This window comes from Thamnophis sirtalis, unplaced genomic scaffold, assembly GCF_051295495.1.
Source record: "Thamnophis sirtalis isolate CommonGarterSnake01/CBP01778 unplaced genomic scaffold, rThaSir2_p1.2 scaffold_2, whole genome shotgun sequence".
NCBI lineage: Eukaryota > Metazoa > Chordata > Lepidosauria > Squamata > Natricidae > Thamnophis > Thamnophis sirtalis.
The window spans coordinates 164,148,775-164,173,697 of NW_028261382.1; the positions used below are offsets into that span (position 1 = coordinate 164,148,775).

General features: G+C 35.7%; 1 protein-coding gene across 3 annotated transcripts in view; it reads left to right on the top strand.

Moving 5' to 3' along the window:
• The window catches only part of ATP9B (ATPase phospholipid transporting 9B), a 152,942-nt gene extending 128,328 nt beyond the window's left edge, over window positions 1-24,614 (top strand). For 2 of the 3 annotated variants that reach the window (XM_087707339.1, XM_087707337.1), the window contains exons 16-30: window positions 7-168; window positions 443-535; window positions 3,561-3,644; window positions 6,081-6,251; window positions 7,698-7,796; window positions 9,385-9,474; window positions 12,683-12,827; window positions 13,650-13,714; window positions 17,115-17,270; window positions 17,393-17,457; window positions 18,060-18,168; window positions 19,464-19,521; window positions 20,541-20,744; window positions 21,250-21,282; window positions 22,780-24,614. In XM_087707339.1, the coding sequence (XP_087563465.1) occupies window positions 7-168; window positions 443-535; window positions 3,561-3,644; window positions 6,081-6,251; window positions 7,698-7,796; window positions 9,385-9,474; window positions 12,683-12,827; window positions 13,650-13,714; window positions 17,115-17,270; window positions 17,393-17,457; window positions 18,060-18,168; window positions 19,464-19,521; window positions 20,541-20,744; window positions 21,250-21,282; window positions 22,780-22,916 (1,671 nt within the window). In that variant the 3' untranslated portion in view covers window positions 22,917-24,614. The remainder of the gene's footprint in view (window positions 1-6; window positions 169-442; window positions 536-3,560; window positions 3,645-6,080; window positions 6,252-7,697; window positions 7,797-9,384; window positions 9,475-12,682; window positions 12,828-13,649; window positions 13,715-17,114; window positions 17,271-17,392; window positions 17,458-18,059; window positions 18,169-19,463; window positions 19,522-20,540; window positions 20,745-21,249; window positions 21,283-22,779) is intronic. The other variant, XM_087707338.1, reaches the window with a different exon arrangement.
• The last annotated feature ends 309 nt before the right edge of the window (window positions 24,615-24,923 follow it).

Here is a 24,923-nt window from a genome sequence, read left to right on the forward strand (position 1 = left end):
GTATAGGTAGCTTTGGTTCTGTGGACAGAAAGTGTTGGTCTTACTTTGGTGAATAGGGATTTGACTTCAATGCAACTGAAAACCCCCAGTGGACAGATTCTGACATACTATATTCTGCAAATTTTCCCTTTCACATCTGAGAGCAAGCGAATGGGAATCATAGTGAGGGTATGTATTGTTAATATTTTCTTTTCTCATTGGAATCCTGTTGAAAATAGCTTGTACATATTTATAATATGAAAACTGGAGGAAAACATAAATGTCTTCCAAAATATTTTCAGAGTAGATTTTGTTTTCATCAATTTTCATAATATGAATTGATTCATTTCCTAATTTATACAGATTCTATATTCTAGAAATGAAAGGAATAAATATTGTACATATGGTTTTAGGTCAGCATTTGTTTCTTTTGTCCTTAAGTTATTGCTTTACTTATTTTTAGGATGAATCTACAGGTGAAATCATGTTTTATATGAAAGGTGCAGATGTTGCAATGTCCTCCATTGTTCAGTATAATGATTGGCTAGAAGAGGAGGTAAGAAATATTGCTAACAATTGCTTCAATTTTAGAAAAAGGAAGTGTTTTACTTTACTATTAAAATGTATAACAGTGAATTTAAGAATAGAAACTGAATAATAATCTTTTCTAAACCTGTAATATCTAACTTTGCCTACATCAAGTTTTTAAAAAGCGAGTAATGAATTTGGGAAATTTTTATCTAGAGGTTCATCTAATAATTGAAAAGGAGACAAAAGATAAAACTAATTTAATGAGTAATGTAAAATGTTTTTTTCTGAATGCAGTATCTATTAGAAAGAAAGGATATTACTTTAAATCTAAACAGTCATCATAAATACGATCTCATCTATGCTCAATCTGTTTTGCTGGCTTTGCTTTTACCCTGGACAGCAGAAATGTAACTGAAAATATATTTAAATTATGTATGAAAGCATATGTTTTTAGAAAATAAATGCATTATACTATATTGCTGTACTGGACACCAGCAGTTGTCTTTATTTGACCTTACATACAGATAATATGGTAATGTGATAATCACACAATGCATGTTCATAATGGTATTGGCAATATAAATCAATAGTCGCTTCAGGCAGTTTGATTTAATCAGGGTCATGAATAAATTAAATTCCCTGAAGACCTAATAAAGTGTCATAAAAATTACTTTTGGTGATAATGATGTACAATTAATTGTAAAATACTTGCTTAATTTATTTAGCATTATGAGGTCAAATCGATACACATTTTGCATTAGAATGACAGAAATTTGCTTTTTCAAAAATAATGAATCTTTTTAATGTTACTATTTTAATAGAGAAAAATAAGTTTATTCCAACTACTTTGACATTTTCTATGATAAAGGTATAATATAGTCTGAAAATTTTTTTTGAAACTATATTTAAAAAATAAGGGGAACAGATAGTCTTAGTCAGATGGTGAAAGAATAGGGACTTTGGAAATCATGTAATCCAATAAATCAGGCAGAGAACCAAGGAGAAAAAGAATATCAGCTCTAAGCTGTGTTCGCTGTATTGTCCCAGTGCATTTATGTGAAATATTCCATTCAAGGAAAATGGTTAATTTCTAAAACTTAATAAGGAACCTCACTTCTTATTTACTCAAGTAGGGTACAGAATCCCAAAGTAGAGAAAGTGAACATTAGAAACATCTTAATTCATTTAATAGAGCCCGGCTATTCCATGAGAGTTACTTTTTTATTCATAGATGTGTTTCACAAATAGTCTTAAGATATTTCTATCCTGCATCTAGAACATATTCTACGAGTTGTAATTTAATTAAAAAAAATAATGAAGAAAACAATGAAGCATATTTAAAAGAAAACAGGAGAATAAAAATTGGAATTAGAGCAAAATTGATGAAATGAAAATAATAATTTGGAACTGTTTAAAACCCATGGTTCAAAGAGCATGGTAAAATTTTTAGCAGAAGAAATTCTAGTCATTAGGGCATCAATAAAATGACTGTGTCCTTTATACCTCATGGCCTTATTGATCTGAGGATTATGCCTGACTAAGCTTTCTGAAGCTTAATGTAAGACACTCAGAAGTGTAAGTATGAAAACGTTTTGCCTCATGTAACTTGGATCCAAATATCTCCATAGTTAATTGAGTGGAATTTGTCTGATCCCTACAAGTATATTGGCATAGAATTTTATGCTGACATTTTTGGACTTTAAAGATACATTTAGAGAACCTTACAGTATTCTACTCTGGGGTTTAACTGGTTTTCTCGGATAGATCTTATTTCAGAAACCAGCCAAAGCTTGTCAAAGATACTTTTAGCCAGAGAAGCCACCTGTGTTCCAAAAGATGATACAGGTTTCCATATGCTTTTGATAATGCCTGGAGATTGTAGCCATTCCTCAGACTGATTGCAAATTTGTAACCAGACACATTTTAGTACACATTTCTCCACCAACTATACATTCACCTCCAACTATTTTAAGCTTCTGTTAGTTTGCCTACATCATTTTCAAATGATAGATTGATAGAGACAAGAAAAACCTACTTGTCATCTGTAATACAGCCCAAATCTCCATGTAACCTCCCTATGTAATTTCCTGTATTATCAAAAATCATGGACAAAAACCAGCACAGGCAGTTCAGAGGCCAAGTGGCCATGTGATTAAAAAAAAATCCCTCAGCCCTACTTTTTGAATAGCCCTTCAAAAATAACCAGAGCTAATTTAATTTCCACTTGAAGGATGCAGAGGGCATAGGGAAAGACCTTGAAGGACACGACAAAGAGCTACTACCAAGGCCAGTGATTAGACATGTGAGGTTTGAGCCTATTTCAAGAAACCTGAGTAAATGTCTCAGGAGATCCCTCTCTAGGCCATACAAAGATAAAAGGAGAGGAGCACATTCAGACTTTCAAGGTTCTGTTACTATAGGTGTTACAGTAAAAGTAGTCATTATCTACATGGCATTGGTTCCTTAATCTGGGATAGAGATGGCAAGGGGACAACGAAACATACAAGGCAAAACTGTTGATTCAAATATCAGGAGGTGCCAAACTTCAACCACCAGGCCAGGGAGGACTGGAACTGATTAGATAAATTCACAAGAAGTTAAGAACGTTAGATAGTAAGTTAATTGAGAAAAGTTAAGAAGCAATAATGAAAGAATTCCAGCAACTTCTCTGTTTTGTGTTGCTCTGCAATACTGATTTCGAAGAATCAGTATTTAAACCCTTCTGTACCTTTTTCTTTTGCCCACCAAACATAATACACTTGGCTCCCTCTTTTGGGCAGGAGTTTCAAGGTTTCCTTTATCTTGTCAGTTATCAAATCTATTGCAATATTGCCTTTCTCTGACAGTATGAGAATGAACTCCCACAACAGGAGGGTTATCTTACTGTTGAGAATAAGTAGCTGGCTTGATGTCTCAAGAATAAAATCATGGTTGTGGATGAATGTACAGTTTAATGTAAATTGACCTCATAACCTTTTGTCTTTTTGTATCAATGCATTGCAGCATGACTCATAACTATTCTGTAATCATTTATTTATTTGCAATTTTAGTGTGGTAACATGGCAAGAGAAGGTCTGCGCACTTTGGTTGTTGCCAAAAAATCCTTAACAGAAGAACAATATCAGGATTTTGAGGTAAAAAAGTTGAAAGACAAATATTGTGCTGAGCTCCAGTAATGGCAAAATAACCCCTATTTAGTTCATATATGTAATTTCTCTTTACTGTAGGCAAGTGATAGGTGAAGTCCACCTCCATTGACTTCATCATTGGCTTGATTTCTACAGCTTTCTTTTTTTGCTTTTCCTCAGTTTCACCTGCTTCATTTGAATAGTTTAATCTTCTATTACTATGTTCATAAGAGTTTCCATTTTAGTGGGTGGAGGGAGATAGCTATCTGCCATGCAGATGATAATATAGTCTCCTTTTTTAGGTCCTCTGAGCTACAGCTGCATCCATAGCTTTTTATAACAGCATCAATATTTTTATTATTAGTTTTAATATGACATAATTTATTTTAGCTAGTAATATTGTGGTAGGGGGATGACTATTTTAGTGCACATTGTAGACGTGGATGCATTCTTCCAATAGTGAGCAAAAGTAACAGAATTGAAAAAGACCTTGGAGGTCTTCTAATCCAACCCCTACTCAGGAAGGAAACTTTATACCATTTCGGACAAATGGTTGTCCAATCTCTTCTTAAAAACCTCCAGGGTTGGAGTACCCACAACTTCTAGAAGCAAGTCATTCCACTGATTAATTGTTTTAACTGTTAGAAAAATTCTCCTTAATTCTCTCCTTGATTAGTTTCCATCCATTGCTGCGTCTCCTGCCCTCAGGTGCTTTGGAGAATAGCTTGACTCCCTCTTCATTGTGGCAACCCATAAGATATTGGAACACTGCTATCATGTCACTTCTAGTCCTTCTTTTTAGACATACCCAATTCCTGCAACTGTTCTTCAAATGTTTTATCTTGTAATCATCTTTGTTGCTCTTTACTGCACTCTTATAAGAATCTCAACATTTTTTTAATATCATGGCGACCAAAACTGGATGCAATATTCCAAGTGTGGTCTTATCAAGGCATTATAAAGTGGTATTAATACTTCACATTTTCTTGATTCCATCCCTCTATTATTAGCTTTTTTGGCAATTGCAGCACACTGCTGGCTCATATTCAAGTGATCATCCACTAAAACTCCAATTTTTTTCTTGCAGTTACTACTGTTCAGCCAGGTACCACCTATTCTGCATTTGGGGGGGGGGGGGGTTCTTTGCCTACACTTCTCTACATTGAATTTTAAAGTTTAAAAAGAAATTAATACAAACCCAATTGGGAGTCAATAATGTATTTACTATATATAGGTAATATTTATATTGTCAAGGAATATAATTGTTCTTACCCCAGATTTTGTGAACAACAATGCAGGTAATCTTTGATTAATAGGACAGGCAATTTTTTTGCTGATCAATGCATTCATAAACTATATGAAACTATAAACATAGACATCATATGATCACACCAACTTAAGATGGTGGTTGCAATGGTCCCAGCTGCCATGATTAGGTGAATCCCATGCAGTCACACAGTATCCCACAGTCACGAGATTGGCATTTGCAACTTTTTGCCCTCCTTTCCTGTTGACTTTGCTTGTCAGAAGCCAGCAGTGAAGGTCACAAAAGGTGACTATGTGACCATGGGATGCTGCAAGGTTGACAGTTAGCTTCTGTGTATGCAGTTTCAACAACTAAACACGACATTCTTTCTAAAAGTTATACACTCTATAGCACAAAACATCCCTTGCTCTATATCTAGTAAGTCTATAACAAGGATTCAGTTTCTCTTTTATATTTTTGTTGTCATATTTTTTTCTATTACTAATATTCAATTTCCAAATAATATTATGATTAATCCACAAAGATATCATATAATATAAGCAATATCTGAATTAACTCATGTGCCCAAACTCCACAAAACTTACTTTTGTTTATTGTTCACATTGACTAGTGATTCAAGCACGACTCTCTTTTCTGATCAAAGCAAAGTTTGTAAATTAGAAAATAATTGTCCCAAAAGCTTTATGTTTGTCTGTGATGTATGGTCTGTTTTCCAATTGCACCATACTATACTTTTCTATAAAACCCTCCATTCATGTTAATTATGTGCCACAGTTTTCAGGAATGAAGTAGTAAATCCTGAAATATTACATCCTGTCATGTGTGAAACGTCAGTCCAGATAGTGTGGTTGGTTACTTCAATTCTATCAACTTCATAAACCGAGATCAAATCAGAGCACCAAAAATAAAAAGTAGTAGTACTGTGCAAATCGTTTCAAATAAGACTTTAGAGCTTGAATTTTACAGGTATAAAATATTTGGATATTTACGTTTCTTTCTGTCATTGGTATTACTTATGTTCATTTACTTCTGCATGCACATCATAGGTGAAATCTGAATTTCAGATTCTAAAGTGAATCCATGAATCAAATAGCACTCTAGGGCTTGCATTTTGGACAACGTAAAAATCTTTCTTATCTACTTGAGGCTACAAATTACATTTTGTTTTCTCTTAGAATCGATATAACCAAGCAAAATTAAGTATACATGACAGGATGCTCAAGGTGGCTGCAGTTGTAGAGAGTCTAGAAAGAGAAATGGAATTATTGTGTCTCACTGGAGTTGAAGATCAATTACAGGCTGATGTTAGGCCAACATTAGAGATGCTACGGAATGCTGGAATAAAGGTACTAATGTTTTTTTTTATTCTTCAGTTTGTTTGTATACATTTTTTGTTCTCTTACTTTGATTTGATTTGATTTGATTGTATTTCTATGCCGCCCTATTCCCAGAGGGACTCAGGGCGGCTCACAAACCAAGTAAGGGGGGGGGGAGATACAAACAGGAAGAAAGACAACAGACAAACAACAACAAATTAAAAACAGTCAACAGCCACACAATTCGAGCGGGGACGGGAACTCATCAGCCCCAGGCCTGTCGGAACAGCCAGGTTTTAAGGGCTTTGCGGAAAGCCTGAAGGGTGGTGAGGGTCCGAATCTCCACGGGGAGCTCGTTCCAGAGGGCCGGAGCAGCCACAGAGAAGGCCCTCCTCCTGGTGGTAGCCAATCAGCATTGGCCAGAGATGGAATTCGGAGGAGGCCTAGTCTGTGGGATCTAATTGGTCTGTTGGAGGTAATTGGCAGCAGGCGGTCTCTCAAGTACCCAGGTCCAATACCATGAAGGGCTTTATAAGTGATGACTAGCACCTTACTGCAGATCTATTGCTCTAACTAAGAATTCAATCTGTTTCATATGAGAAATATAAGCAACTAGGAATGTATCACTGCTGGTACAACACCTATAAGTAAAAGGAAGAAAGAGAGAGAGAGCACGACAGAGAGAAGGCAAAGTTAACTTTTTGTAGAATACATTTAAATATATTAAGTAGAGACAATTATTTTGCCTTATGCAAAAAAGCAAAGAAAGTACAAAAAAAATATTTGAATTTTTGTACTATAGTAACTTAGTAACTATACAACAATATAATTACTAACTATATACAACAATAGTTTCTAAGAGTTACCATATGAATTTTTCCATGAATATATCCACATATATATATATATATATATATATATATATATATATTTACATTCTGCTAACGTTATATAACTGAATACTTTAGTATTCCATGTGCACAGAAGTTGCAATGGAGCAGATCATGTTATTAAACACGTTAGGATTTGCCTTCCAAATTTGGCTTTAAATTTCAGGGGGGGGGCGGGGTTTCACAGTCCTTGCTTTACTTTTTCTTTAATGGATTTATACATTTTGGAGGACATTTTAATCTCTATTCACTATCTAGAGTTCCTTTGGTAGATAGGCAGCCATATGAATCTGTTTATTTATTTTAAAAAAGCTGCCTATTGGGACAGTAATATTAATTCATAACTTAGTTATAGTTGACCTGAGGAGCTACCTTATTTGAATAGATAGAATGAGTTTAAATGCTGGTTGCTTTTGCCTCCATAGACCCCTACAGCTGGACTCTGCATTTATTTGATGCAAAACAAAGCCAAAGGAATAATTTAAATCTTTACTTTTTTCCCCCCTTAAGTTAATTTGAGAAAAATACGTGCATGGTTTTTAATATAATAAAGAATTAACAGTTAAATTCTAAAATTATCTCATAGATATGGATGCTAACAGGAGATAAATTGGAGACTGCAACTTGTATTGCAAAAAGTTCCCATTTAGTGTCTAGGAGCCAAGATATTCATATTTTCAGACCCGTAAGTAGAACTGCTGATATATTTTCCCCATCATTCTTAGCTCCTGTTGTCTTCTTTGCTAGAGCTGAAAGATGTGTTGGTTTCCTGCAAATTTGTTATATATAATCCAAGAATTAAATGTAGTACAACCTTATTTGCCAAAACACCCAAATTTTGGTCATGTGACCACAAGGTACTGCAACAAACATAATTTTGGGCACGGGCCAAAAGTGCATTCTTTAAGCACAATCATTTCAAGTTGTCACTGAATGAATGGTCATAAATTGAAGACTATGATATACAGCATGTGTAACAGTTGTGTAGATAATAACACAAAGGACATGCATGTGGAGTACAAAAGAGTGCATACTGTGAATGCATTACTCTGTACAGTGGTGGGATTAAAATAATTTAACAACCAGTTCTCTGCCCTAATGACCAGTTGGATAGGCATGGCTCAGTGGTCATGTAACCATGTGGGCGTGGCCAACTCAATGTCACTCAGATCAATGAGCGCTTTGCCTTAGCTGTAATAAGGGTTAACCAGAGAGGCCGTTTCTGTAAGCAGGTCAATAAAGTTTAGGCTAGAAACAACACCAGAATGATTCCTTCCTGCCTTCCTTGCAGGATTAGCCCTATAAAGTAGAAAAAAACAAAAAGATTTCTTCCAACAACCAATTTCCAAACTGCTTAGAAAGTGAACAACTGGTTCTCCTGAATAGGTGTGAACTGGCTGAATCCCACCACTGATTCTGTAGCATCTTCTGACATGGGTTGTCCTGTTCATGTTGGTTGGGGGTATGAAAAATCAAGGCAAAACTCAGTAGGAGTTGACATATAATGGGTTGCAGATATTTATCTGGATTAAGCATCTAAAGGAGAGGTTTTTAGCAGCTCTTAAAATTCACAAACCTCCCTTTTTATGACCCCATGAACACACACACACCGGTTCATTCAACCAAATTTTTGAAAACATGTTTTGGGCATATTTTTTTTGTGGAAAAAAATAAAGAAAGCTATTAAATATCCAATAGATTTATTCATTTTTTAAATAATTTATTAATATAAAATATTTATTTTGTGTATATTTCTCAGCGTTAGGAAGATTTGAAATGATTAAATTGAGAATATAATTTTAGCTGCAGGAGGCTTGAAATTATTTCTGCATGAGCTTGTTGTGCTTCTTGTTTGCCTTTCACACACTTGCCTTTTCCCCAAATGCATCTTTCTTCAATTCCCGAGGGCTTGATTTCTGGATGGATCCTTGTCAGAACATTTTTTGAGGCAGGAGAGATAATCAAAATTGTCAAGTTTCTCATCCACATTACATTCTTTCTTTTTTTAAGAACTCTAATTTAAAACCATTTTGTAAATGTGTCATGTATATGAAATTAAGAGGGAGAAAATGTAAGCTTCTCAGTGCAATTTAACTTCAATGCTACAAAACTTGTCTCTTAAATGAATTTGCATGTAAATCATTACGTTTTCTACAGCTTCTACGGTATCGGATTAAAATTCTATTTTCATAACAATGTATGTATCTACATACATCTATTTAAAAGTTGTCCTAACTCTGTTTTACTTTTTTATTTTTATTATTGTTATTCAGGTAATCAGCCGTGGAGAAGCTCATTTGGAATTAAATGCATTCAGAAGGAAACATGATTGTGCTTTAGTAATATCTGGTGACTCTCTGGAGGTAATGGCCTAGCTTTCATCAATTGCTGATAATGTTTGTGCAGGTAGGTAGGTTGGTAGGCTTTCCAAAGGAGTCCCAAGCAGTGAAACCAAGAGTCATATTTGTTTTAAATCAACACAACATCTAATACTAGTTAGTTAGATAATACTAATCTAACGCAACAGAGACATTCCACCTTTTTTGCCTGTTATCCTCTGTGTCCCATGAAAGTTTTTTTAAAAAAAAAACCTTCCTGTAGCTGGGGGTGGAATCTTAACAGTTTCAAAGTCACTTGGATATGTCAAAAGAAAAAAAAACTTTTGACAGTTGTGCTTCTTATGTATGTGCTATGCCACAGGATCCTCTCAGATACTTATTTATATTACACAAACTTTATAACCAGTTTCTTGGTTGTTTTAGAGAAATTATTTTTTGTGTCCTCAACCCTGCTCTACTCAAGTGACTTATTACCGTTGTAGCATCCGTATGGTCTTGCGATCAAAATTCAGACACTTGGCAACTGACTCATATTTACGGTGTTTGCAATGTTCCAGCATCATGTGGTAGCAATAGCAATAGCAGTTAGACTTATATACCGCTTCATAGGGCTTTCAGCCCTCTCTAAGCGGTTTACAGAGTCAGCATATTGCCCCCAACAACAATCCGGGTCCTCATTTTACCCACCTCGGAAGGATGGAAGGCTGAGTCAACCCTGAGCCGGTGAGATTTGAACAGCCGAACTGCAGAACTGCAGTCAGCTGAAGTAGCCTGCACCTCTTTTGATCTTTTGACAAGCAAAGTCAATGTGGAAACCAGATTCATTTAAGAACTGGGTTACTAGGCTAACAACGGCAGTGATTCACTTAACTTTCTTGCAGCAAGAAAGATCATAAAATAGGATAAAAGTCACTTACTGTCTCACTTAGCCACAGACGTTTTTGACTCAGTTGTGGTCATAACTTGAGGACTGCCTTTCATTTTTCGGTAGCACTTTCCAACTTGACAGGTCAGTTGCCTCTTTTAACTCACTTTTTAATGGAATGAAGTCCTGAATATGCAAATCTGAGAAGTATTCGTTCCTTTTCAAGTATTCTAAACTTCTGCACATTTTTTTCTTCCCAATATTATCATGCGGTTTTCCGTGATATATAAAAGGAGTCTGAACAGAGAAGTCACACCAAAGTTTTGTGTGCTTGATACATGTATTCTGTGAACAAAATCATCCAATGTACAGTGTGCTACAGTGTAGGAAATAACTGACCCTTTAGATGCAGTCACTGGTTTTACCATCTGTGCCAAGAACCAGATTCTTTCTATAATGGATGTTTCACATCACAACTTCACATCACAACTTAAGAATTTTGGCCCAGCCCTCGATAACAAACTGCTGCAAGTCCATACCATTTAATATTTCCTTTCATGAACTACTTATTTCAGGCTTGCCACCTTTTTATGGTTCTTTGAATTGGCTAAGTAAAACTTTACTCTGTTCTTCTTTGTATACTCTCTTATAGACATTTGTGTGTTTGGAATCATGGCCCGCTTATAGTTCAGCTTTAACTAATGGTCTAACACGCTTCTGTAGAATTCTCTGAAACAAAGCAGAATCCTTTCTTTCGTCAATAATAACGGCTACTTGTTCAGGTCCTAGTGCAGCTAAACCATTCCCAAACCATGACATGGCTTTCTTAACAGTTTTTATGGGCTTCTTATTATGCAATAGTGTTTGGTTTCTATAAGATAGAACAATAGCCATGTAACCCCCAAATTTCTATTTTTGATTCATCTATTCATAGAACATTCCACCCAAAGTCTGAAAGGTCATCTAGGTGATTTTTGGCAATCTTGAACTGAGCACCAATATTCTTTTTAGTGAGCAACAGTGGTGGATTCCGGATCCAGTTGCAACGGGCCCGGGTGTTCACCACATGTGTACTTACCGCCCACGATGCTCCAGCTACTCAGCATGTGTACTTACCACCCACAATGCTCCAGCTACTCAGTGGAGCGTCACGCAGGCACCGTATGCTCTGTGCGCGGAAGCCTCAATCGGCTCAAATACAGATAAGGACAGCAGGCAGGTGGGTGGGCCCTCCAGAGCACCGTACTGGAACGGTACATGGTGCTCCAAGCAGGCACCGGTACGCCCGTACTGGGGCGTACCAGTGGTATCCCACCACTGGTGAGCAATATCTTCCTCTTTGCTGCTATTAAGTTCTCCAGACCAGAACTTATCTTACATTTGTTTTCCCTAACTTTACGGAGCTCTTCCCTGGCTCTCAGCAGCTACTCCACTTTGAATTCCATGTTTTCCCAAATGCTTTTTTGATGATGGGATCATGAACACTGACTTTATCCCAGGTGAGAGATGGGGATTACCTAAATTAAGCAGCAGCCAGTTCTAAAATCAGTTTATCATATTAATCTTTGCATCTGAAAAAGATTAAGGCAAAATCTGGGCCAGAGTCAGCGTATACAAAACAGACATTCTCACTGTTCTTGCCCATCACCAAATACCAAGCAGGAAATAAAAGCATATTTAACAATTTTCAGATATAATTGAAGTAAATTTCAAAAGACAACAGCATGTGGGTTTACTCCCCTAGCCTTTTTCAGACTGGAAAGTTAACCAGGAGACCCACAGAGTTGTGTGACAAAATATCCCACTAGCAGTGGAAACATCCATCACCCCCCTTAAAAAACAGTTCAAAAACATCACCAAAGAAAAATGGAAAGAAATTCTCAAACACAGTGAGATACAAATCAGAGGTCATTTTATCAGAAGAAATCTTCTGAGAAATGTTTAGCAGAGAAAAGGATATCAAGGAATATCTATGTAGTTGCTAAAAATCGTCACTGATTTCATGGCACGTAACCAAATGACATAGTAAGAAAGAATACTGACCTTGCATTTCATTCCTTCTAGTGAAAACAGGGAAATGGGAAAGTTGGAGGGGCAACACCTATTGTAGTAAGGCACAAAGCAGGTGCTCAATCTGAGCATAAAGTTTTCTTCACTAGAGGAAATATGTGAGCTTCAGTCATTTTATTTTGGTCATTCACCAGCAAAACAATACACAAGAGTCCCAATTGATTAAAGAAAAACCAGCTATAAAGTCACATACCACAAATAGATATTGTAAGCTACAAGTAAAATACAAATTGTAAGTTAAAGTTAAAGAATTTAGGATGTAAAAATTAATATAGTAAAGTGTATTTCTTTTCATAGGTATGTTTGAGGTACTATGAACATGAATTTGTAGAACTAGCATGTCAGTGTCCAGCTGTAGTTTGCTGCCGATGCTCTCCCACCCAAAAAGCTCACATTGTAAAATTGTTGCAGCATCACACAGGAAAGCGCACATGTGCAATAGGTTTGTATCAATTTTGGTTTCCTTTCAATTGTGAAAGTAATTATTTGGCCGCCTAGTCACAATAATGAAAAATAAATGAATCTTTTAAAAAGATTGCCACAGTGTCATGTAAAAATAAAATGATGATATGGCACTCCTTTAAATAGAATGCTAAACATTATAAAGGAACATTTATTTCACTTTGTTTTGTCAAGATTTTTGCTAAAGCAAGTACAATTAAATCTCAGAACAATGAGCAAGCCAGGGTTTGAAATTGTCAGCCAGTATTTTATTGGACTATACATAGCTTTAGATTTGAAGGCCAAAAGTTCCTTTTTTTCTCAATTTTGTAACATCTTCTTTGTAATTAATTAGGAATGCTTTGGATATATCTCCCCAAGTTATGGGGAAATGGTGTTAATAAGGCCTGTAGAGCACATGACAATTGACATCCTCAACCATCACAAGTGATGACCATATTGGTTCTGAATTGCACAATTTTTTCTCTGGCACTTTGGCATCTAATGGCATGTTGAGCCAGGAGCCATAGCATCTCCCCTCCAATTTCTTGCTTGTTGAAACAACCTATCATACACAATCACAATTTTTTTATAATTTTCTAAACTATAATTTATATATAGAAAATGGGGAAATCTTTTAGCAGCAAAGGTATAATAATTACTCAGTTTTTTTTTATTTTCGTAAGTTGAAAAAATAAAAACCGCTTTTAATTTAAAATGTAAGTCAAATACCTTTATAGAAATTCAAGGTGAAACGAAATGCAGCTAGTCAATATGAAACACTGCCAATCCAAACTTAAATATTCTGCACATGTTTTTTCAGGCGATGGAGGAAATGATGTCAGTATGATCCAGGCAGCAGATTGTGGAATTGGAATTGAAGGAAAGGTATATTATAAATTAGATTAAATGTGGTCTTAATAATAATATTTTAGGATTAACAGTTTCAAGTTACAGACAGCATGATTTGTGATATTTGTGCAAACAGACTTTTCTTATGCAATAGATCTTTGCATTCGTTACCTCTTTCTTATGGTCTCTGAAGTAAGACATAGTTTTTTTTGGTGTGCCTAACATTATAAAATTTGAATTTCTTTCTTAGGACCTCACTATTTATTACCACTCTATATACTGGTATGATTTTCCCCCTCCCTGAATTCCTGTTTCTAACCATACAAAACATCAGTGTTCTCAGACTACTTTCTAAATAATTTTATTTAATTTGCTTAGTGTAATGGATCTTTTACCCTCAGTTATTTTATATTTTTGTTTCATTCTTTTCTGGTTTTATTCTTCATGTTTACAAATGTCTTTTGGAGCCTTTTGCCAGACCAGCCATATGGCCTCATAGGCTACTCTTCAAAAATGTCACATATATAGTGAGGATTCCCTATGTCTGCTTTGTTTAGGTGAGAAGCCCATAACTGATTTATACTTTCAGTAGACAGATCAGATACAGCAGCTCCTCAAGATTTTAATCCTCTCTCTGGAAGACTTCTGGTGGGCCCCGTAGGTCCGTTTTTCGCCCTCCCCAGGCTCCAGAGCCTGGGAAGGGCGAAAAACAGTCCAACGTGCAAACTGGAAGTTTGGGAACAGATTCCGGATTGCCTGTTGGAACGTTTTTCTCCCTCCAGAAGCTTCCCTAAAGGGGGGGGCAGGAGAAAAACGGGCAAAAATCAAGGCCGAACATCAGTTGGCCAGTGCACGCATGTGCGCTGGAGATGACAGAGCAATGCCTCACATGCCCTCAGAAATTGCTCTGGTGCCACATATGGCACGCATGCCATAGGTTCGCCATCATGAACCTAGCATGTCCCTGGAAGATTGCAAGGGGTGAATCTGACATAAGTTGAATCCTTTATTCCATTAAGTAGTGCTCTTCTGTTAAGAGATTGCCCTTAAATTGGTTGCCCCTGATTCTACTGGCTTTTCAGAAGTCCTTAATTTTCATGACCTACAGGACGAAACCCTTCCCAGGTAAGGGAACAGGATTCTTCTGAAGATGGTGTTATCTATTCAATTGTGTCTGACTCTTGGCAATTCTGTGGGCCAGGTCTCTCCACATCTTCTGATCTTGCACTACTTTGAATTATTCTATGTTCTGGCTTGTGTCAGCTTTGATGATGGACAGGACGCTATCTCAGCCAATTCAGATGACTCTGTCTAACCAGATTCCAATTCAGAATAATATTTTGTGAAAGAATTCCATCTGGCCTTAGGAATAGTGAAGAAATAACTCGACCTTTTAGGACATACTTTCAGAAAAGATAATTCCCACTAGCACTTTAGGATTAAGATGACTCTTTGCTTCATACCATGATGGATCCTCCAGTGGTGGTTTCTGTGCAAGAGGAGGGGAGGGCAGTTTCCAGCTCCATCTAGTTCTGCTTTGCCAGATCTGTCTATTGACCCTGTCAGGACCAGGATAGGGCATGTCTGGAGGATAGCACAGGAGTGATTCCTTCTTTGTTGCCCTTGAATTGCTTGAATTGCCTTTCACAGAGAAGAGGGAAGTGATTCTGATAGGGGAGGTGGTGTAAAGAAATATAAATTTGGCCTTGAAAATGGAGGAAGCATGAGCAATAGTTATGGGGGATTTTCAGAAAAGATTACTCATGCCTGAGAAAGAGGAAAGCATAAAAATAACTCAAAATAACTCTGTATCGATTTTGTTTGGTATAATATAAATCCGGGAGAAACTCTAACAGACTTTCAAGACTTTGTTATTCTACTTTGCAACAACGAAAAGCATTTCTATAATTCCTGTCATGCCTGTTTCTTGACACTGCCTGTCTCAGAGGTCTGACATATTCAGAACAGTCTTTCAGATATTCCTCTGGTTGAAACTAAACCACTGTAAATAGGATTTCTGGATAGTATTCTGCAGACAGATAAAAACAGAAACAAGTTAGATTTTGTTGCTTTCTTATCTCAGTGTAGTCCTTAATATAAGATCATATATCAGTTAAATTGGACAAATTCCTTATTTTTCTCAAATCATGACCTCTTTTGGAGGAGTCTCCTTTGTTATTTCATCTGCGAACGTTCTGCTTTCTGACTGGGCAACACAAAAGCTGGCATGTATTTCTTACTATTGGTTTTAGACATAGGCTAAATTTGTTGGGTCTAATCCAGGAGGCCTAGAAAACCAAACCTTTAAAAGTGAGGATTGTTTAGCCCCTAAAGAGATAACAGCTTTTAATGCCAAAAGCTGACAAAAGTGGCTAGGAGATTGGGACTCAAACCATCTGCCATTCAGGCTACCAGGTATCTTCCACAGTTCCGTTCTGCCCATACCCTGCACCCCAAATCCAGCAACACCAAAGTCCAAATAGATGCTACTTTATTTGTTGAAATGTTAAGCCAATCCTGCAGAATATAAACAAGGCAGTCCTAGTGGAGCATTTGATTTTATCAACTTGAGAATGCTTTTTGGAGAACATTTGATCTATTTCATTAGGCAACAAGTAAACAACAACAACAAGAACACAGATGCTTATAAATCAATGAGGACAAACATTTCACCTTTTATCCTTGCTTCTGTCCTTACCTTCTAGCTTCTATAACTATTTTCAGCAAATTCAGGATGTACTACATGGTCATTGTCTACTTCTTTCATTATGCATTTTAGGGAAAATAACACTGTCAGTAGTGTTTCAGTGATACTCAGGCAAGGCACCAAATACATGATTTACAGAGAGAAAAAGATAACTGATTTTCTTCAAGTGATCTATAAATTCAAGCACCCTGCTCTTCTCTCCCTCAAAAATAGTATTTGGATTTGGGGTCTCATTTTGGCAAAAGCTGAGGGAGTTATAGAATTCGTATCAGTATATAGGACAATTCTGAAAATGCCCGATTTCTGCTCCAAAAAATCTTAGTTCTAGAACATGAGTGTCCAAGCTTTTGGCTTGCCTGGGATGGATTGGGTGAAGTGGAAGTGTCTTGGGCCATATATAAAATATATAATATAGTTTTATAATATAAAATCACATAATAATGTTCAAAATTGACAACCTTGTGGGCTACATATGTGGCCCTTGGGCTGTAGGTGAAACATATATGTTCTAAGTTTTCCTCTGAATTAACGTAAGCATTTTGAGAATATCAAACAAATTACCAATTCTTCCACTGCTACTCAAATTTCAAATTACTCTTGGTTTATGTCTGTGTGTTTGTGTGTGTATACATATATGTGTGTGTGTATGTATGTATGTATATATCCATCCATCCAAAATGGTACAATGTTATTTACATTGATCATTTGATCATTTTATTTTTTATTTAGGAAGGGAAACAAGCTTCCTTGGCTGCTGATTTTTCGATAACACAATTTAAACACATTGGTAGACTGCTGATGGTACATGGTCGAAACAGTTACAAAAGATCAGCAGCTCTAGGTCAATTTGTCATGCACAGAGGCCTTATTATTTCAACTATGCAGGTACCTATTTTTTTGTTTATATGGAAAGCAATTTATAGAGCCTTTTTTCTAACTTCGATAACATCTGCTACGTTATTGTATGATGTATAATAATCTCCATTTAACTGCTTATATTTTTCTAGGCTGTGTTTTCGTCTGTCTTCTATTTTGCATCTGTTCCTCTATATCAGGGTTTCCTAATGGTGGGGTAAGTAGCAATCACTATGGTTCAAATACTTTATTTCAAAGAGAAGTACCATATTTTTTGGAGTATAAGGCGCACCAAGGTTTTGAAGAAGCAAATTAAAAAAAAGTTTTTGCACTCTGCAAACCTCCTCAAAATGACCCGTTTTTCACAAAAACGGGCCTGGTTTTTTATTTCAAAAAAAGGGCATGAATAGCCCTTAGGAGACTTGTAGAGTGTTCCTGGAGGGATGGGGGTGGGGCAAAAACAAGCAAAAAATGGCCCATTTTTTGCGCAAAAAAGGGTCATTAGGAAGTTTATAGAGTGCTCCTGGGGGCTGGGGGCAAAATTGAGCAAGAAACGGCCCATTTGTTGCTCATTTTTGCTCTCCCTAGCCCCCAGGAACTCTCTGAAAGCCTCCTACAAGCTATGCACGGCCATTTTGGTGAAGGGGGGGGTTTCAGGAGGCAAAAAAATGCTGTATTCAATGTATAAGACACACCCAGATTTTCAGCCTCTTTTTTGAGGTAAAAAGGTGCGTCTTATACTCTGAAAAATATGGTAGTTTATGTAAAGAATATGGCTTTAAACAATATTCAACTGTTTTAAAATTGTTTTTCTCTAAGGTATGCAACCATATACACTATGTTTCCAGTCTTCTCTTTAGTGTTGGATCAAGATGTAAAACCTGAAATGGCACTATTGTATCCTGAACTTTACAAAGATCTTACCAAGGTGAGAGCATTCAAATCACACATGTAGCTGGCATTTTTTGTTTTGAACACAAACTAGAGATGATAGACAAGACAAAAAAGAACAACTCCTTATTCCTGATGAAAAGTCTGCAATGATTGGTTGGTTGGAAGGGGGGTAGTTTCATGTGTGGCCGCTTCCTGTACTGGGTACTAACAGTTAATTAAAAATAATTAACAACAAAAAGTATTTCAGGGGTTTACATTCTACTTTTTTCCTATCAAAGAATTTAAAGGCCAGATTCCTTCTTTGAGCACCTATTATAAATAAGTATTCACTATTTGGATTTTTTTTTTTACTGCTGACTTTTAAAATAAAAGTTGGTTGTACTCTTGTTGTAATCCTGAATAAAATACTTTCCTTGGCAGAACCAACGATTGTGGTCATTCTCAAAATGCTAAACAGGCTGAATCTTTTAGTATTTGGTTAAAGAAAACTAAGGAAATACAGCAGGTATAAATTAGCCTGCAAAACTTAAAATAAATCTGGGAAAGAAGCAGCAGAAAACTTATCCACATGATTGCTAAAGCAATACATATACCAATGAAATTTCATGGTTCTAAAATTAATCCCTAAACATCAAAACCAATAAAACTTTGCTGCAATCTTCTATACTTGTGCAGATTTAATAATCTGTGTGACTGATAAAAATTGCTTTTATTTTTGTGTATTTCCCCCCCCCCCCAAAAGTTCATCTTTAATCTCATGTTCCACAAACATGAACCCTTTAGTGCCTAAAATAAAATGTACTCAATCTTTTGGGTTTATTGTTATTTTGTTAAATCACTAAAATAATGTGCAGTGTCATTCAAATCTTACTTAGATTGTCATCTTACTTAGTATATTATTATATGAAGACAGATCTCAAGTGGGTTTATCTCACCCATTCTTTTAGATATGCATTCATTCATCATGACATAGTACTTTCTTAAAGGTTTGTTGAACTCTGGACTAATACATTTAATCTAGAATCATTTTAAGACTAACTTTCAACAACAAATATCTTAATTGTAGCTTATATCTTATAAAACTGGGAACATTATTTTTCATGTCCCTGGCAATGACAGTCTTGAGAAATAATTCTGAAGAAGTCAAATGTTTGCAATTCCTTTGTGTTATTTTGGGTTTCTTGCATTCTTGTATTATAATATTTGAGTTCTAAGCAACAGGGAAGATTCTTAATGGGCTAACATAAAGATTGTTTCTCCTTTTATTTAGTATGTCAGATGCCTTTTTATGCAGTTGTTAAGTAACCTACTCTTTGTTATTTCTTCTAGGGACGATCATTGTCATTTAAGACCTTCCTCATCTGGGTTTTAATCAGTATTTATCAAGGTGAAATTCTGCTTCGTATCTTTTGAACTAAAGAACAGTACTGTTTGAGTTTCACAATTACATTTTTATTTTTTTCATTTTAATGTTTCATTCACATTAATTTAATAGCAGTTTAAAATATGATACTGAAATAACATAAAATCTCTTTTTAATACTCAGATAGATAATTTACATGTTTGTTTGATGCATGCCGCTTTGAGATTTTTTTAAATGATTTTTTTTTAAACTGAGTGTAGGCATGATTGGGCATTGGATGGGGTTCCCTGAGTCCACATGGATAGTTGAATATCATAAAGGTGTGTTTATGGGGTTTCTGAATTGTATTTGTATTATATAAATCCCCTTTTGAATGTATGAATGTCAGGGATATAGTCAGCAACATAATATGAGATCATGGGGGTTAAAAATATTTGAATGGACTTAATCAAATTCTAACTAACACAATGAAAAAAATATTCACTTGAATTTCATATACTGCACAACAGTTTTCTCCACAGTACTCTAGGAATCTTATTTCAAGATTGTATTGTAGCTTTAGTTAAGAATATACGTTCTTTCTTTTTTAATGTATTTATTTTCATTTATCAGCAAGAATAAAATACAAAACAAAAACATCCAACACTTAACAGTGAAAAAAGAAGAAAAGATTCTTTTTAAGTTCACAAATAAATGAAAGCATGTTGTTCCCCTAAAGCAGGGGTGTCAAACTCACATTGTCACAGCATCATCACGTGACGTATCATGACTTTTTTCCCCCCATTGCTAAACCTGGGCATGGCTAGTGCGTGACGCATACGGCCCACGGGCTGCAAGTTTGACACCCCTGCGCTAAAGTAACTTATTTTTACAATAGATGCTGGAATGTATCTAGTTGTTAACTTTTACAGCACTGTTCTCAAAATGATTGCAAATAGCTTTTTTTTGGTGAAATAATCAAGTTGTAGTTGAAAGGCACATGCATGTCACACTAGTCTGTTAAGTGAATCAGTAATAAAAATGTGTATGTCTGTGTTTCTTAGGTGGCATTTTGATGTATGGAGCCCTTCTGCTTTTTGAATCTGAATTTGTCCATGTTGTTGCCATTTCCTTTACGGCACTGATCCTGACTGAACTCTTGATGGTTGCTCTCACTATACGCACCTGGCACTGGTTAATGATCGTGGCTGAAATCTTCAGTCTTTGCTGCTATGTAGCTTCTCTTGCATTCCTTAATGAATATTTTGGTGAGTAGCTCCCACATGTATAATACTTAGCTGCTTTTTTTTTTAAAAAAAGATGCATGTTGACAAGCCTAATAAGTGCATCTAAAATATGAAGAGTAATTTGATACAAGTTTTTTAGCAAATTCTTTTCAATAATAACTGAATTTTCTTAGCTATAGTGCTGAATTGCTATAGCTCTAGAAAATTCATTAAAAAGAAATGTATTTAATAATAAAGATCTTAAATTTTATTTCAGAGGCTTTCATACATACTAGGATCCCATCCCTTTAAGAGCTGAATTCAGATTTCTGTTGGGCTAACATATTTTCTAACACTTAATATAGATTTTAAAAATAATGTTCATTTTTGCTATATTTTTACTATACATGCATATATCAGTCTTTAGATGCTACTAATCTCTTTCTGTCTCTAAAATCTTACTAATAATTCCTTTATGATTTTATCTTCTCTTACTTTCCTGCCCTTCTATGAATCTGTCCTTTCTTCTTGTGCCCTACTGGAGCAGGTATAGGCAGAGTGTCTTTTGGAGCTTTCTTAGGTAGGTATCATTGCTATTTCCTTAATGACAAGATGCCACTTAGAAAGTCTTACTTAAAAGAAAAAGCAACTTGAAGGAGTGTGTGTGTGTGTGTTTGTGTGTGTGTGCGTGTTCCTTTTAAACTAAGGACCACAGCTGAGCCCAACATTTTCATTGCTAACCAAGAAATTTCTTAAGTGAGTTTTGCCCCATTTTACAACCTTTCCTGCCACAGTTGTTAAGTGAATCACTGCAGTTCTTTAAATTAGTAGCATGATAGTTAAGTGAATCTGGCTTCTTCTTTGACATTTCTTATCAGAAGGTTGCAAAAGGTGATCATATGACCCTGAGATACTGCAACTGTCATAAACACATGCCAGTTTCCAAGCATCCAAATGTTGATCATATGGGGATGCTGCAACAGTTACAACCGTGAGAAAAATGGTCATAAGTCACTTTTTTCAGTGCTGCCGCAACTTTGAATGGTCACTAAATGAATGGTTGTAATTTGAGATAACCTGTTTTGATTTAATAAAATTAAAACCTTAAAAAACATACACTGTATTTCTGTGATGGTTATTATGTAACAAGAAAAGTTTTCTTTATTACTCTGTTTCCCCCAAAATAAGCCCTTCCCAGATAATAAACCCAAGCAGGCTTTTGAGTGCATGCAATAAAATAAGCCCTTCCCGAAAATATTGCAACACAGTAGCAGCCATGAGGTGACCACACTCGCTGCCTCCTGCACCTCAAAAATAATAAGACCTCCCCGAAAATAAGGCCAAGCACTTATTTCGGGGGTCAAAAGAAAATAAGACCCTGCCTTTTTTCGGGAAAACACGGTACTTTTAAAATGAAAATAAAGATGAGGAGATCGTATTCAGTCTCTGAGATACTAAACTGAACAAAAACAAAATTGCATTGATGTGTTATTTCTCATAAGTATGTTGAATACATTTCTGTGGTAGCATACAAGAATAACGTTTCATGAAAAAGAACTCATGAAGAGATGGACATAATTAGAACTTTATCAATTCCAAATCAATTGTTATTTAGCGAATAAATAAAATTAAAGCATTTGGTTTTGAAGAGCTGCTTCTGTTCTTTGTTGTGTTTGTCTTTGAACAATGATAGAGTTACGTTTCCAGATTTGTCTTGATGGTCGTATCATTTGAACCGCTGTCAAAACAAAGGAATGGTTTTAAAAAAACATTTTTAGAAAAGTCATGCAACAGCGAACTTGTTGTAAAGTTAATCGCGTCCTGGTATTTATTTCAAAATAAATGGTTTTGTTTTGAATCAAAGTACTCTGCTACAATTCTCCATGTATTTTTCTTAGCAATACTGCCCCTCTCCTCTTATCCGCTTTCCTTTTCTTGATTTTGATCTATTCTCGGATTCTCTGCTAGTCTGCCATCCAAGCAAAGTATCTAACCTAAAATTTGTCACGTGTCAGTGTTACTTAATGATCTTGCCCTTCTTTGTTCCCTGTATAAATGATTTTTTTTATTTCCATAGATGTTGCCTTTATCACAACAGTGACCTTCCTATGGAAAGTGTCAGCCATCACCGTAGTAAGCTGTCTTCCACTTTATATTCTGAAGTATTTAAAGCGTAAATTTTCTCCTTCAAATTATTCCAAACTTACCTCGTAAATGTGACAGAACACCTGTGTTTTTCATCAATACGACTTCCGCTAGAAATTGCTTCAAGTGTACTCATTCTACTTAAATCCGTGATAGATTAAACAAACGAGGGGAAATGATTACAAGAAATATGGAGCAAAACAGAGCACAAAGAGGATGAAGAAGATGGATACTTCTGATAAGTATTACATCAAACTTGATTGACATAACTATCGAGTACAAAAACACTTCATTTTGTATGTGGCTTTTTAACAGTTTGAGTTAACAGTGCTTCTGAATTATATAATTGCTACTGTAAAGGATTTATTCCTACTGCACTATTTTTCTGAACATGAATAGAAGACGTTGTTTCCTAGGCCTTCCCAATTTCTTTTGTAGAAATATTCCCTCCCATGTAAAGTATATCATGCCTAGAAACTGTAAAAGTCATTGTCTCTACTTGCTGCTCTATGTAACTCTGATATATGCACTGTATGAATTATGTACAGCTGTCTGTGTAGCACAGTATTTGTTTGGGATCAGTGGTCCTCTTTTTTATATATTCTCCATTACTAGCTGCATTAAAGGAATCTGAATAGCCGAGGAATCGACAGCAGCCTTTTAACTGCAAATGGAGACTGGGTTGCACAAAATACTATGAAAATAAACTTCTGTACATAATTAGATTACATCTACCATCCTGTACAGACCACTGTAAAATTAATGTTCAGCAAATGTTTTACAGGCTCCCTATCTGCTTCATAATTGTAAAACTGCACTCTAGAAGTGTCAGCACATCACCAGACTTTTCCCATATAGAGGTTTGATTTTGTATGAAAAGTTCAGCAACAGTGCGTCTGCTGCAGACTTCATTTATTTTACTGGCGGGATATACAAAAGCCATTTGGAAATGACTGGAGGTTATGCAGTGGCCATGCCTTAGAGATCAGGGCCAAACAATGAAACAGTGAACAACTATGGACACAGACATTCTCCCAGGACCTGTGCCCAGCTCCCCTCCCTGCTGATACCAAAAGAGGGCTGATTCACCTGTTTTCCTCCCGATTATTTTGGTTGATATGAATGATGGTCCCCCACATTTCATGTGAGCATAGGCTGCACCTAGAGCTCTGAACCAGACTAGTAAATGCACATTATAATCTGTTTACTTAAGGTAACTCAGGTAAAAAAAGAATGACATGGGCATAATAGTGGTAGAAAATCTATCATCTTCCAGAATATGATTTTGTGTACTTTTGAGTTTCTACAAAACAAGAATAAAGTAAAATGACTCTCCTTGGTCAAATGTAATCTTAATAGTTGTCTAATCATATGTACTGTAATCTAGAATATTTTCCTTTCATGGTATTATTTTCTTTTTCAAAAGCTACATGTACATAGCAGCTCCATGTAACCTGGTACTTCTGAAACATAGATATAAATTAACCATGTTTCTTTACTGGGCAGTTAATGACTGCAGTTATCAAATCATTTTTGTTAGCCCGAGTCACAACAAAGCTCACTGTATTTCATCTTGTACAACCATAAACTTATACCACGGTTAATTTAAAAGGATGCTAAATTGAAACACTTCCAGAAAAAGACTGTTGTTGAACTACTTGAGTTCCGATCTCCTTTGTTTTGAAGATATTTAATAGTTAATCTTGCTTTTAAAATGTTTTGAGCCATTCTTCATTATAAAAGCAATAAAATTTCCTTTCTACCAAATGTTTTTGGAAGTTTGTCAAATAAACTGTATTTGATATCATTTATTTTATACTCTTTTTATAGCCCTTTAATGGGTTAGAGAGCAATCAGTTAATTGCAGTGCCCACTAGATGTCCCTGGGAAAGGGGGTGGGTGGGTTTGCTGGCCCATTGCTTTTTACCCTGTGCTTTAACTATTACTGGAAAAAAGGAAAGGAAGTATCCCTTGCTGTTTTGAAACCCTGATAAATAATTAGATATAAATCATTAGCTCTCAATGAACAGAATATTCAGCAATATTATTATCCAGTCTCAATATTGTCTGAATGCT